The sequence below is a fragment of the Cololabis saira genome, chromosome 14 (assembly GCF_033807715.1).
Source record: "Cololabis saira isolate AMF1-May2022 chromosome 14, fColSai1.1, whole genome shotgun sequence".
NCBI lineage: Eukaryota > Metazoa > Chordata > Actinopteri > Beloniformes > Belonidae > Cololabis > Cololabis saira.
In genome coordinates, this window is record NC_084600.1 from 33,859,025 (window position 1) to 33,875,069 (window position 16,045).

The window sequence follows — 16,045 nt, forward strand, 5'->3', positions numbered from 1 at the left end:
TTGTTCTTCCTCTACAAAGACATCCTACTGAAATTGTCTATTATTTATTATTATTAATTATTATTACCATGAGTGTGAGTTTTTATATGTTGGTGTTGATTTTATTATCTCAAGCACTTTGCACTACGTAGTATGTAAAGTGCAATATAAATAAAGTTTGATTTGATTTGAAAAGTAAGACGAATGTATGGAACAATATTTTGGAAAAGTACTTTGGAGGCTTTTGGAAATGTTATGAAAGGAAAGAGGAGAAGGTGGCAGTAAATGATGGCACCCCAGCAGGATGCTGTGATTACATGGCAAACCTCTTAAAAACAGAGGTCCTCGGGAGACCCTTTCATCTGGGTTTGTTCTAGGACAGTGATATAGATTTTCCATTTGGCGAATAGGACTGGAACCCTGGAGGAGTGAAATTATGACGGACCATGCAGAAAATACTATCATATTTCACTAACAAGGACAGAATAGTGTACAGAGTATGTCAGGTCTGTGAAAATATGCACCAAGCGTCAGCATGTGCTTCATCGTGCTCCAAGAACCAAACGTATATCTTTACTACCATAAAACAAGCAGGTGGCCAAGTAGCACTATATTTCCTCTGTTTAAAAGGCACAGTCGGTGGTTTCCAAGGAAATCATCTCACACATACAGTAAGAACGTCTACTCGTGTTTTATTGTTGACTTTCTCTCAGCTCATCTGCCATACTGTTTTTCCCCTGTATGTACGATGTCCACCTGTCTGCAGTGTTTACTCTCAGGGATAATAAAGTCCCATATCTCAGACACCACACATATCTTTAAGCCTTAATTTCTGATTGTGTGCAGGGTTCAAATTACCTGCTTTACTGTATCTCTAGCTTTACATTTCTCCCCTTTCCTCCTCTCTGCTCCACAGGGAATTAGCTGCATCAGGGAAGTGTTGCACAAAATAAATGATTCATAGATTAAACAGACAGCCACAGTTCCCATGGCAACTCACTGGGCATCTCTCACTATGTAACACTGCTAGGTGACCACTACCTATGACTGGATATTTGAGTACTTGTTTGCATGTGCGATGCATATTTACTTGTACATAAATGGCTACAAGAGTGCCTGTATTTGGGAGGTAATTAGGCACGCTCAAAAAATTGATTGGATGCCTGCTACGGGCATGCATTACACGCCTCATTTCCACAAAAATTAGTTTCATGTCTGTAGCTTAAAGTGTTATAGTGGTCAAGTAAAAACATGTTTTTACAAAGGGGTGGACGCATCATCATAGCTAATATTATCTTTTTGTTTTCCATTCTCAGTTAATATATCGCACTGTGGAACATTTATGCCAGTCTCCAAGAATGTACATATATGTATTAATATTATATTGCATTTTCTATCAATATAGTCATCTTAAGATAATGTACTAAACATGCAATGCTTTAAATTCAGTTTGCACCCTATCAACTTCAATACCAACAACTGTTTTGAATTTGTCCAGTCAAACAAATTAACATCCCATTAGCTGATGCATTTTTCCAATTCAGTAGTGCAGCCTCTCCAATACACAGACCAAAAGATAAACCTTGTGCTTTCTCATATGAATAAATAGGTTGTTCATTAGATGTAGATGTGGACGTTAAGGGGAAGGATACAAACTGAGAAATGACACCTCACAGTACTTTAAAATTTAAGGGATTAAGTTAATAATGCACAACCAATAGCACATAAATGGAAATATTTGGCGTGATAGATTTTTCAGTTTCAATTTACAGTATACCAAATCTGTTATTTGTGGTCTGTCAAGAGGCAGCTAGAGCACAATACAGTTTACAAGTAAACCTGAGTTTACGCCTGCATTTCCATGGTCAGGTGGAGGAAGTTTACATGATTTATTGTTGACTTCACATGTTTTATTTCCTCAGGATGCACATTTCTCTGGTGGCTTATTTTATCTGGAGTCGGGCATGCTACATGCATGTTTTAGCTTGTGAGTGTTACTCTGAAAGCAAACCCATCGGAAAGCTCATCATCTCAACTTCAGAACTTTTGATTTAGAAAATAAAAATCCATGTCTCATTGAAGCATGTAAGAAGTGGGACTAAAGGCTTTACAGTCCCTTCACCTGTTAGTGCTGCTAGTGGACACCGGGTAATTACCCAGGATTAGAGAAGACACTTGGAAGGTGCAAAAGCCCCTTATACACACCGGCAATTAGCTGTTAAGGTCCATTGAGCGGTAACGAGGCATCAGGCACAAGCCAAGGGAGAGTGTGCATGGGAAAGTAAAGGAAAATGAGAGAGAAGAGTGGAAACTAGAGGAAAGGCTGGGGTTGATTAAAGGAGATAAGAGAAAACTAAAGGACGACACATGTGTCACAAGCAGATTACAGAAAAATATAATATAGGAAGGGAAATAATACAAGAAATTTAAGTAAACAATGGATGGCAGAAAAAGAGGAAAAGGTACAGGATGATGATTTATAGTAATTTTGAGAAGGAAATATTGCCCTTTTGAGTCACGTATATGTTGATGGCTAGCTTTAGGTCTCTCGCTCACTTAGCTCTGAGAACAACCAACTCCTCGTGTTAAAAGAGGTATCAGATCTCAGCTTAATCATTTGTGGAGATTAAAGGCAAACCTGAGTAACAAAACATCAAACCTTTTCATGGGTTGCTGGGTAGTAAGATCCTGTATCCCAACACAGGCACGCTGCTTTGAGCTCCTATACACTAACTCCTGACGTAAACAGTATGGACACAAACATCCTCTCTGGGCAAAGACATGTATATTAACCAAACATGCCTCACCATGTCAAGTTCTAATGATCCTCATATACACTGGACTCAGTAAATCTTGTACAATGAGTTTTAGCAACATGAGCAGTTTAACTTTGTCTGTGCAAACAGTTATTAAGAAGACTGTCTTGCTCAGTGTTAATTACATTTCTGAAAAAATAGTGAAGTCAGTCAGTCCAAATATGATGATATCAGTGCGCTACTTATGGTGCTGTGAAGATTTCTTAATGTTGACTCTACGACAGCTAGAACCTACCATTTAATGCACTGTTCCTGCCGTAATTATCTTCCCCAACTTCAAACCAGTTTCTGTACACATTCAATATTTTGGAGGTCTTTTTTCCCCTTTTGCCGATTTGAATTTAAGAGTTTTCACCAAACTTGACAACCTTGCTCCTTTTTAAAAGCCATACGTCATCATTAGGGCCCGAGCACTGACAGTGCGAAGGCCCTATTGTATCTGTAGGAATTGTTTTTTTTTTTCCTCCTTCTTCCGACAAAATGAGGGCCTTTTCCCCCCCCTAAACGTGCCCAAAAAGTCACCAAATTTTGCACGCAAGCCAGGCCTGGCGAAAAATTTGATATTTAATGGTTTGCATTAATGAGCGTGGCCTAATGGCTCAACAGCGCCCCCTAGAAAACTTCAAGCCTCAAGCCCCACAATACGGTTTGACGTACATGCACGAAAATCGGTACACACCTGTATCATGTCGCAACCTGAAGAAAAGTCTCTTGGCGCCATGGCCGAAACCGAACAGGAAGCCGGCCATTTTGAATGAATCGTGTATGTTTGCCGCAATTTATGCCATTCCTTCGGCCGTTTCTTCGCCTGAACCGTAATATGCACTAGGGCTGAACGATATACCGTTATCGTATCTATATCGAGATATGAACATTCAAGACATTAATAACGGAAAAGCAATGATATAAACGATATATTTCCGCTCGCCCTGCTTGTACAGCTCGAGCAGTCTCCTTAAACATTACTTTTAAGATTGCCCTTGAACGCACCACTACGGCCAGCCAACCACAAAGCTTATTTCATGCTTGCTGTTGATCGACAGCTGAAGCCACCCAATGACAAACGTAGGAGTGAGGGAGGGAGACGTGACAGAGACGCACACAGCCACACACACAGGAGAGCGGAGAAAAGCGGAGAAATCGAAACGGAACAAAAGAGACATGAGTGCGGAGGATAATGCGGCCGGTGGCAGTGCAGAATCTAATTTTGTGCCAAAACATAAATCATCCTCCATTATTTGGAGGTATTTTGGATTTAGAAAGGATGATGTCGACCAGAGCGAGGTGTTGTGCAAGTCGTGCTTGGTGAAAATTGCGACGTGTACTTCGCAGCCATCCGTTTTTTTTTTTAAATTACAAAATAAAAATAGAGAAATAAACCAAAATAATCCGTTCCCCATCTTTTGTTTTGATAATAAAAAAATCATTGATGTGTTTGAAAATCGAAATTGGGAATTAAAACAGCGAGTGGAAAACTCTTTTCTCTATTTCCTATTCGTTGGAGGATACTGAAAACAAGGATTGGACAAATGGGGGGATTGCACATGCGCAGTAATAAATTAAGAAAGTTGTTTCTGGTTCTTTTGTTCATCAGATTGAAAGTTAACATTTTTAGATATTTAATTGTTGAAACAGAAAATAAATCAAATATGAAACCTGGGAGTGAAACAAGTTTAATCTGTAATCTGTTTTCACTCCGTCATGAAACTGCAGTGATGTTGTGAGAGTCCGTTCAGCTGCAGCGTCCCATCAATAACATGTACTGAACTCTAACTCTAACTGCATTGGTTATTTATCGTTAAAGCGGAGCTACAGTAAAATATTTTGATTATTATGTATTATTGAGTGACTTTATGTTAATGTTGATGACTGGCAGTGAGTTCTAATCAATAAAACTGCACTCTTTTGATTTCTGATGTTTTTATTTTTCTGAAAAATGCTTGGTTTTCACCGAACCGAAGTCATATCGTATCGTATCGATATCGAGATATCTGGCATGAATATCGAGATATGAAATTTTGTCCATATCGTTCAGCCCTAATATGCACCCAGGTGTGTTATACATCAAAATGTGCGTCTCGATCCTGCGACGATGGGCATTACTTTTCTCAGTCAAAAGCGTTACCGTGGCAACAATAGACGCCAAAAAGCGTGCCCCCCCTTCATCTGATTGGTCCGTTTTTGATAGTTCCTACTTTCTGCCATAACTTTTGAATGGTTTGATATAAAGAGTCGTGGGTGGTGTCATCTGACTCGGTTTTGACTCCTTCACCTTAATTGGTGCAAATTAGCCCCGCCCCTTCTTCTGATTGGTCGATATTTGATAGTTCCTATTTTCTGCCATAACTTTTGAATGGTTTGACAAAGAGTCGTGGGTGGTGTCATCGGACATGGTTTTGAGTCCTTGACTTTTATTGGTGAAAATTGCACGCACGAGGGCCGTTCATCACATTTTACTTTTAACTGACATCCAAAACAACAAGAAGAAGAAAAGTCAAATCTTGAAATAACTGGACCATCTTTCTGATTCGTCAGTGGGCTGATATGTTACTTTTAATTAAACGCTTTAAAACCCTGCTGATTGCAATATGTTTTTTGTGGTGTGCTATTGTGTTTATTCTACTTATCACTGCTATTTCTATTAATTCCCCTTTTTGTTTTTATGTAGCAAAGTCGACATAATTCATTGTCATGAAACTTCATGAAATGGTCCAAAATCCAGCACATGAACTCTAAACAACACACTGTTTCATACAGACACTCATTCTTCACTTCCACCCATGACTCCTAATCTTTGTCCAACTCTTGGCTGCTTCTGGCTCTCACCAGGTAGCCAATTACAATCACTGTATTTCCTCTACTTCCTTTGTCTATCTATCTTTTCTTCTGGATGTATTTCCCCTCAAGATAAAGGGGAGGTTCCTTTCTCCTATTTCCTCAACAGTCATCGTCCATCCAACTCCCTTTTCACTTACTCATCTCCCTTTGATACTGCTCTGTCTCTGTTTAATCTCGTTCTCCTCTCGTTTTCTTCCCTCTTCTCCATCCTTACTCGACTCTCGGTTAATTACTATGATTTGCTGAGTGGCCCTGTCTGTGCAGCCCATGAACTCTATGTAATTCCACTCTTAACCAGAATTATGGAAAAACAAATACTCACAGGGATGGATTAGATTATATTTGAAGGATTGTATGTTGGAGAAAGATGGAGGGCCAGTAAGAACCTAGAAAAGGCACCAGCATTTACTGTTTTCTGTTGTGCAACAAAGCAGTAGAAAAAACATCTTCCCCATCTCCTCTCTCTTAGTTTTCATTCTGTTGTGCTACTCTCTTGATGCTTTCTTCTCACAGGTGGTCCCTTAAATGGTGTTTTCCTCCTTCACCACTCTCTGAAGTTGCTGTTTTGATGATACAGTCAGTCATGAAGATTTAGTGAAGCCAACCCACCAGGAGACTGGCATGAGAACAGGAGCAATTGCAACCATCAGATACCCATTTTGTTGATTGCATGCTGGTCTCTGCATGATGTGGAGCATCTTCAGCTCAGTATCTGTCTTTGAGCCTGCTCTTCTAAATGTTGAAGAGAATTACCCACAAAGCCCTACATTTCATGGTGGAATACTGGAGTGCACCAGCAGTGTGTGCAAGGAGCAGCATCTGTCACACAAAACTAGCACACAACTATATACAGTTGTGTGAAAAAGTGTTTGCTCCCTTCCAGATTTCTTATTTTTGTTGTTTGTTGCACTTAAATGTTTCAGATCATCAAACAAAGTTAAATATTAGACAAAGATAACACAAGGGTCAAAGACGTGACGCTTACTTTTTCTGTCCGATGGAACTTTTTACCTAACAATAAACATAAAAATGAATAAAAAATATAACATGTATGTCTAATACGTTCCTTCTACATGTGCCCACTCTTATTTTATTTAAACATGTTGGTTATTGGTCATTTTCTGCCATCTGAAGTGTGAAAACATCATGTGGGGTGACCATCCGGCCTTGACTTCTGTTTGGACAACTGGTTTTAAATCACATTAAAACAATTTAAAAATAATGCTTGCCCTATTGGGCATACTTTCAAACTTGTTTTAGATTTATTGACAAAGTTATGAAACATTTGTACACGCATTTCAATCATAATACACAAACTAATCTTGTCCGAATATGTTCATTGTCTGAATTATCATCTGGGGTGACCATGAAAAAAATACAATTGAGGGACTTTTATATTGACAATCATCTCAAAGAGGATGTTGCATCAGCCAGTTACTCCATGAGGGTCCCAGAGAGACAACCTGCAGGTCAGTAGTCTCTCTCTCCTTTACAAATAAATCCTCTTTCTAACTACTGCAGTGTATACGTCACATTTTGATATCATGTGGGGTGACCAACCTAAAACTGTAAATAATTTGTTTTATTTGCAAATCTATATTTTGAAGGTAAATTTGTTAGTGATATGTGGTGAGAAGTAGCTAGCTTAGATCATACAGCTAACTGTTAGCCTGTTATATTTGATTAAACTTGAAAGCATCATGTGGGGTGACCACCTGTCATGTGGGGTAACCAACAAATGGCAATTCTGTATCAAATTCAAAATTGAATGTCTATCAGTTTTGGTTAAAATATAAATTATTGGTACAGCATGCATAAGTGGATACACCTTGTACACATTTTAAATCAGTTTTATGAATTTTAGAGTAAGTAAGAGGGTGACACTGCCATTATGGATAGAATGTATTTAAAAATGGTTTTCAAAAAATGAAAGGAAACATGTGTCTATCTTTCTTGAACAGTTAATTTAATTACTGATACTTATTAAAATATAAATTTTGTTTTGGAAATCTATTAATTTTGAGATAAATTACAGTCGCCCCAAATGAGGCCTTATACGTCTTTGACCCACAAGTAAAAACAAAATGCAGTTTTTAAATGAAGGTTTTTATTATTAAGGGGGGACAAAAATCCAAATCTACATGGCCCTGTGTGAAAAAGTGATTGCCTTCCCCCCCGTTAAAACATAAATGAACTGTGGTTTATCACATCTTTGGAAAGCTGAGTTCAATTTCTCTATCCACACCCAGGCCAGATTACTGCCACACCTGTTCTCAATCAAGAAATCACTTAAATAGGACCTGCCTGACAAAGTGAAGTAGAACAAGAGATCCTCAAAAGCTAGACATCATGCTGCAATCCAAAGACATTCAGGAACAAAGGAGAAACAAAGTAATTGAGATCTATCAGTCTGGAAAAGGTTACAAAGTGATTTCTAAAGCTTTGGGACTCCAGCGAACCACAGTGAGAGCCGTTATCCACAAATGGAGAAAACATGGAACAGTGGTGAACCTTCCCAGGAGGCCGGCCGACCAAAATGACCCCAAGAGCGCAGCAACGACTCATCCAAGAGTCACAAAAAACCCCAGAACGACATCCAAAGACCTGCAGGCCTCACTTGCCTCAATTAAGGTCATTGTTCATGACTCCACCATAAGAAAGAGACTGGGCAAAAATGGCCTGCATGGAGTTCCAAGACGAAAACCACTGCTGAGCAAAAAGAATGTAAAGGCTCGTCTCAGTTTTGCCAGAAAACATCTTGATGATCCCCAAGACTTTTGGGGAAATACTCTGTGGACTGACGAGACAAAAGTTGAACTTTTTGGAAGGTGTATGTCCCATTACATCTGGTGTAAAAGAAACACGGCATTTCAGAAAAGGAACATCATAGCAACATTAAAACATGGTGGTGGTAGTGTGATGGTCTGGGACTGTTCTGCTGCTTCCGGACCGGGACGACTTGCTGTGGTAAATGGAACCATGAATTCTGCTGTCTACCAAAAAATCCTGAAGGAGAATGTCCGGCCATCTGTTCGTGACCTCAAGCTGAAGCGCACTTGGGTTCTGCAGCAGGACAATGATCCAAAACACACCAGCAAGTCCACCTCTGAATGGCTTAAGAAAAACTAAATGAAGACTTTGGAGTGGCCTAGTCAACGTCCTGACCTGAATCCGATTGAGATGCTGTTATGACCTTAAAAAGGCGGTTCATGCTCGAAAACCCTCCAATGTGACTGAATTACAACAATTCTGCAAAGATGAGTGGGCCAAAATCCCTCCACAGCGCTGTAAAAGACTCATTGCCAGTTATGGAAAATGCTTGATTGCAGTTGTTGGTGCTAAGGGAGGCCCAACCAAAATATTAGGTTTAGGGGACAATCACTTTTTTCACACAGAGCCATGTAGGTTTGGATTTTTCTTTCCCCTTAATAATAAAAAACCTTCATTTAAAAACTGTATTTTGTGTTTTCTTGTGTTATTTTGGTCTAATATTTAAATTTGTTTGATCATCTGAAACATTTAAGTGCAACAAACATGCAAAAAAAAAAAGAAATCAGGAAGGGGGCAAACACTTTTTCACACAACTATGTTATATGGAGAGATTCAGCCTATTCAAGCCGTCTAAATAATGCTACACCTGTGTCCTGTGAGAGAAATGGCCTGTATTTTTTAATAAAAGATAATGTGCATCCTCCTGACCAGGAATCTGTTACTGTATGACAACTGCTTTTCTATAATGGAATTAATTTATTTCACTGCTGGATTTCAACAATTGATAGCAGCATATCTTCACAATATAGTATATGTCTTTTAGAATACTACAGCTTATCCTGCCCGGCTTTCCCACGCTACCTGTCTAACTTGCAAAAATATACATGAACTCGCGCTGAGCACCAGACACAGAGGAAAAAAATTCAATATTTCAAAATCTTTCATGAATATCTCCGACTGCATTTACAAACGCTCATATACTTTACGTGACGTGCATTCGGTTATGAATTTATGTCTCCCAGCTTTATGAACTGTGCGTGTAACCACAGGAGAGCTGTGACCTTGTGTGACCATGTACATTACATCTGTAGGCTCCAGCTATCTCTCAGTGAGCCTGTTCACTTATGAGCTAATGGAAATGCACTCTTGTATTTTGTTGAACGTCAGCATTGGTGGCCGCGTCTATAAGGCAAATTATAGCAAATTTACTGATACATAATTACAGTGGCTTTAATTTAGATACAAAGGGCACATGTACAAGACATCCACTACTCAACAATGTTGACACTATAATGAATGTTAGGAAACACATCTCTGTGACACTGAATCCCATCAGGGAAGACCAGAGCTGATTCCCCGCCGTTATCTCGGTCCTGCAATGGTCTACTGCAGGGGGGGCTGAACGCTTCATTGCACGGAGGAGGTCGTTCATTTTTCAAGCTTTAATAAGCCACTGCTAACAAATATTGGTGAAAAAAGCAACCAGAAAGAGACAATGAACAGCTGACAGCAAATTATCTCGGATAATTCATTACTTGTTTGAGTAATTCCATTTTCTATAGCCGTGTCTTCAGTCCAGGGCTCCGAGCCGCAATGCGCCGGTAGGTTAAGATATGACCCGCAATCAGCCAATATTTTCAGCCGAGTCAACCGCAACTGGAACCGCACATTTTGGTGAACAAATAATTAAAACCTGACCTGCATTTTAATGAAATAAAGGTAAGCTCTTGATTTATCGTTGGCTTAAGGTTGTGTTGATATGCTAATGTGCCATTATGCATATAGTCTATAGACGTCTGTCCGACATTTTACTGCACAAGTTGGACATTACGTCTTACGCCAGCATTATCATGGAGCTATAGCCTGTTTCCCTGCATTAAGAATAAACATGTCTTAACCTAAACGTTCAAACACCCATGGTTCATTAGACCAACAAATTAAATACAGCACGTGTATCATCTTAATGTACTTTTTCATCAAATTTTGCCCAGATATTGTTTTTTCTATCTGTGTACCTTTTTGTTTTCAATTTCCCCGTCTTCAACTTTTCCCTGACTATCTCCATAAATTTCCTCGTGTCACACACGCCTGCACCTTCGTGCCAATCAGCCAATGATGTTTCAGTATTTATGATTTATATAGCTATAACCGTTCCAACTGAACGCGACCCGAATAGCATAATGTCTTATTTTCGTCTAATTCGTAACCGCAGGTGACAGTGGTTTGACCGCTCAGTTCAGATCAGCCCGCGCCTCACTGCCTCCCAGGTATCATTGGGCGACAGGCAGGCTGCCACTCCTTGTACTTCGGTAAGCACAACACAAACCTCCCATTTGGTCTGGGCACTAATAATCCTAGAGGACAAGCAGCTTTTTAAGCCTTCTCCTGTTACAGCTCTTTAATTCAATTCAATTCAATTCAATTTTATTTATATAGCGTCTAATACAACAGAGTTGTCTCTAGACGCTTTACAGAGACCCATACCCAGAACATGACCCCCGAGCAGTTATTACATAAACAATGGCAGGTAAAAACTCCCCTAGTGGGAGAAAAACCTTAAGCCAAACAGTGGCAAGGAAAAACTCCCCTTTAGGAGGGAAGAAACCTTGAGCAGGACCAGGCTCATCAGGGGGGACCCTCCTGCCGAGGGCCAGACTGGTGGGTCAGGGACGGCAACAGCACAGCAGGCAGGTGGAAGCAGCAACGGGATGACCGGGGGTGGGGACCGCAGGCCAGCACCCCCGGTCATCATCTTTACTGAAAATCATCCCGGTAATTTCTAATGGTGTCCTTTCATTATAAACTCATCCTTGGAAAAGTGATTATCAATGGATCAAGTGATTCACGGCTGTATATATATCAATATATTGTATATATTGATTGGATTAGACATCATTCGGTATGTTTGTCAGACAAATGTAAATGTGATTGACTTGTCTTATTATTTAACAGTAATATCTATGATGCATCACTACGCATGAGCTCAGGGGTATAAGTGGAATCCACTTAACTGTGGTTCCAAAGAGGCAGTCAAGCTAAATAATGACTTAAGAAAAAAAAAAGTCACTGAGCACGACCAGCTGGACTTGTAAAAGATCTAATAATGGAGGCTGGATCAATAAGAATGTAATCAGGAGTGTTCTATGATCGTATTCTTTTCGATTCCGTTTGCTGTAGAAGATGGAAAAGAGAATAAGATCCAGGTGACAACAAAACAAAGCTTTGTAAAGCAGTGTTCTTGTCAAGGTTTATAAGTTAAATAAGAAAAGGAGAACACGGGGCAGGCCAAGCTTTTCTTTAGAGCACAAATCTATTGAGTGTGGAATCAACACTGAAGCCGAGTCGTGCTTTTGGGAAATGGGACCTGATTCCTACTTCAAAGCTACAGAACAACAAGATGGATCAACAGAGAAGAGCAACACCAACTAAAGAAACATCACTGAACTTTTAGTTATAGGTAAAGGCGTAGGTGGTACACTGGTTTTTTATTTCACCAAGATTTCTTGTGCTTTTTGTTTTTGTAAAAAAAAATAATAATAATCACAGGATGTGTTTCCTCTGTAAAGATATCTCAGTGTGTACATTTCTCCTCACTCTCAAGAAAGCTTCATCTCTTTCTTCTCCTCTGTGTATGTTGCTTTTGGGAGCTTTTTTTTAATTTTGACAAACCATGGCTAAATTTTATTTTCAGAATGCCATCTAGATGCTGAAGAGCCACAGGAGGATGAGTTCAGGCCCTCACCTTCCCTCCCTCACCTCTGTGGCCTGCCAGCAGCAGGTACTGTGGACTGCAGGTATTTAACATTGATAATAGATAATAATAACATCATTAGGGCCCGAGCACTTACAGTGTGAAATCCCTATTGTATCTGTAGGAGACGTTATCCTCGTTTTTATTTTTCTTCCAATGAAATGAGGGCCTTTTTCCCCCCTAAATGTGCCCCAAAAGTCACCAATTTTTTCACGCAAGCCAGGCCTGGTGAAAAATGTGATATTTAATGGTTTGCATTAATGGGCGTGGCCTAATGGCTCAACAGCGCCCTCTAGAAAACTTTGTGCCTCAAGCCCCACAATACGGTTTGACATACATGCACACACACCTGTATCATGTCGCAACTTAAAGAAAAGTCTCTTGGCGCCATGGCCGAAACGAACAGGAAGTCGCCCATTTTGAATTGATCGTGTAATTTTGGCGCAATTTATGCCATTTCTTCGGCCAATTCACAGTGCCACGTAACCTCCCATGGCCTCAGTGTTAGGGCTCGGCCAGGCGGGGCTTTATAAATATATGCGCTTTATAAATGTATTAAATATATGAGTCGGCGTGGCGAGGAAATGCGCGCGGCAACGAGCCGGGCGCGTGTCGGCGGACAGTGAAGGCTGATTTATGGTTCCGCGTTACACCAACGCAGAGCCTATGCTGTAGGCTACGCCGTATCCCACTGCGTAGGCTCTGGTTCATTGCTTGTGTAGTTGAAAAATACATGAGAACACGACCTTGAAAAAATAATCGCATATTAAATCGCAATCGCAATATTGAGGAAAAAAATCGCAATTAGATTATTTTCAAAAATCGTTCAGCCCTAGTTTGAAATAAAGAGTCATGGGTGGTGTCATCGGACTTAGTTTCGAGTCCTTAACCTTTATTGGTGAAAATTGCACGCACGAGGGCCCGTTCATTGCTGCTTGCAGCTTTAATTTTATTTTGTAATTCTTTACCTGGCTTTCCAGTGAACACTACAAAATTGCTAACTGCGTCTCTTCTCCTCAAACTTCAGACCTGCATGCACGCTTGTGAATTTCACAACTTGTATTAATCATCAGAACTACACTTTACAGTTACACCGTTGTTGTTGGGCTAAAATCTACTCTTTTTTTTTTCTCCTTTCGCCTCGAATCTAAAAGGACACTAGCTGTATATGAAGTACATCCCTGTTGAGGCCATTTGTTGTGTCTTTCTGTCCGTGGAAGTTCACTGCAGCATCTTGTCAGAATCAGCAAGCCAGTCTGTTTTAAATACTTTTATAAAGTTTGATCTAAACACATAAGTGTCTCTGGTTTTGATGTGTTTGCACACCAGAGCAACTGTTTTATATGCAAACTTTTGTTAAAACAATTACACGTCATCCTGAGAAAATTTTTATGGCTAAGCTGTCCAGATATCAGCAGTTGCAGAGACACAGTCCCACGAAGAGTCCACTTTTATTTCACGGCAACGTTCCTGCTCCTAAATTCTGCTCTCAAAAATCAAAGAAACAATAACTTTTCCAAATGGTAAATGTGAGCGCTTCCATCTTCATCTTTCAAGAAAATATATGCTTTACTAATATTCGGCACTCACTTTACAAACTTACCAAAAAAAGTAGTCTTAACTAATTATTTTAAATGAAATTTTGCTCTTATTGCTTTGACTAAAGCAACCCCAAATGATGATGAAACAACCCCAAATTATGATGATGAAAGCCCATTATTGATATTATATTTCTGACTTCCAAGCTCATGTCCCTATGGTGAATTTTAACTCGAATAAGCCCACCTGTGATTCCTGGCTGCCCCATTTCCCAATCTACTTACCGGAGAAAGTACCGACTACATTTCAGGACACACTGGCACAGTTATGCACAGTTACAAAATGCAGTGCCTTCATGTTCAGAACACCAGATGTTGCTGCTCATATATGACGACTCCCTCTTGCTGTTGCCTTTCTGCAATCTAACAGTTAACCTTGAATATCATCTGATCGATACCTCGTTATTGGTCCCAATCCACCCCTTCAAATGCTTGTCAAACATAAAATTTGTCGACAAACCCGACCTGCAACGTTGCAGGAAAATCCTTAAGTCGTCAAATACGGTGCTCACCGTCCATCTGGAAGGTTAGACGACAGTCACAGAATAATGGTGGGAAAGTCATCAGGATGCAGAATTGCTGCTAAGTCTTAATTGGCCTGCACAAGCTGAAAATAAAATCTTGAAAATGGAAACTAACCACCTTGTTGATACATGTTCGCAGAGGTTATCACCCTGCGGGGTTCAGAGCTCAGCGGTTTTACCGCGTATTTATAATGATTTGGAAAAACAACGGATACAATGTGTTTAAAGGGCATGTCCATGGGATCAAGAAATCATGATGTCAACTCGACAGTAACATCAGTGATTATTAATCTTAATAAAATGGAAACTGCCAAAACTCTCAGCCCGCTCTGTATGAGCCTCAGTAACTATAACAACAACATGATGTTATTATAATTACGGCTGAATATGAACACTAGTTATGCCCTACAGAGTAATTATCATATCATCTATGGTTGTAAGAATGCGTTCTGAAAGTTGGGGGAAAGTATTTTGCAATATTCCCATTTGTCAGCTTATGCAAACTAAATAACCAAGAGGCACACAAAATGAATACAAACTTAAACTATATCAAAGGAATAGTGGAAAAGCTTAAAATGTTGCAAAAGTAGCAGATACTCCAGTTACGTTTGGCTCCTGTCTTTGTATCTTGAAAGGAAACAGAGAATAACACACACACAAAAAAGTCGAAAGGAAGACAGATGAAAAGATGCAACAGAAGACTTACGGAAAGCTGTGTAGAACTCGTGTAGGCTGAGGTGTCCATCGTTGTTGTAGTCATCGTAGCGAAGCAGATCTTGCATGGTGCACTCCAACAAACTGTCCTCCAGATGCTCCTTCATCGAAATCTGACAACAGAATATATTAAATCATAGAGGTGAGCGGAAAAAAGAAAAAGAATAGTCTGCATGTTTCTCTCTTGCTTCGGCAGCAGGATGATGCACATTGTGTATAAAATGAAACGTTGCATTTCAAAGAGATGATGACAGTTTCGGATATATATATATTTATTTAAATAAGTTTGCCCCTGCAGGAAGAGTATCTGCAACTGAATACACCATTTCCCAAAACAGTTTTTGTTTACACGTAATCAAAGATAAACGTGGATGTCAAAAATAAAAGTAAAAGTTTTTTTAACAAACACAGTTTAGATGGAAATCATTAACCATTATTATTTGATATAAATTGCAAACTTTATGGGTGTAGTGGGTTTTTTGCATTTTTTTGCTAAATACATTTGTTTCAAAAGGAAAATGTGTCATGTTTGTGTCTGAGGTACATCTGGGTGAGGGAAAACAACACTGAATGGCCTTCTTTTGAGACAATGCTGAACTCTGATGAGATAAAGCTCTTTGTGTTTCTGCTGTTAGATCTTCATAATCAATTGCCTGGAGTGGATCATAATATTCTGTTCAAAACTGTTATGGTCTCATGTAAAGTTATTAAATGCTTGAAGTCTTTCATTACTTTATCGTTGTGGTGATGGATGAACCATTCCTCAAGTTAAAAAAAAGCCTTGACAACTGGTATCCTGCAAGATACCAGATATTCATTCAACATTATTAAAAA

The 16,045-nt window shown here is 39.5% G+C and overlaps 1 protein-coding gene across 1 annotated transcript in view; it reads right to left on the reverse strand.

Annotated features, from left to right (window-relative positions):
- fstl4 (follistatin-like 4) overlaps positions 1 to 16,045 on the reverse strand; it is a 242,900-nt gene that overhangs the window by 59,134 nt on the left and 167,721 nt on the right. Inside the window, exon 6 of the mRNA XM_061740511.1 lies at positions 15,204 to 15,324. Coding sequence (XP_061596495.1) covers positions 15,204 to 15,324 — 121 coding nt within the window. The remainder of the gene's footprint in view (positions 1 to 15,203; positions 15,325 to 16,045) is intronic.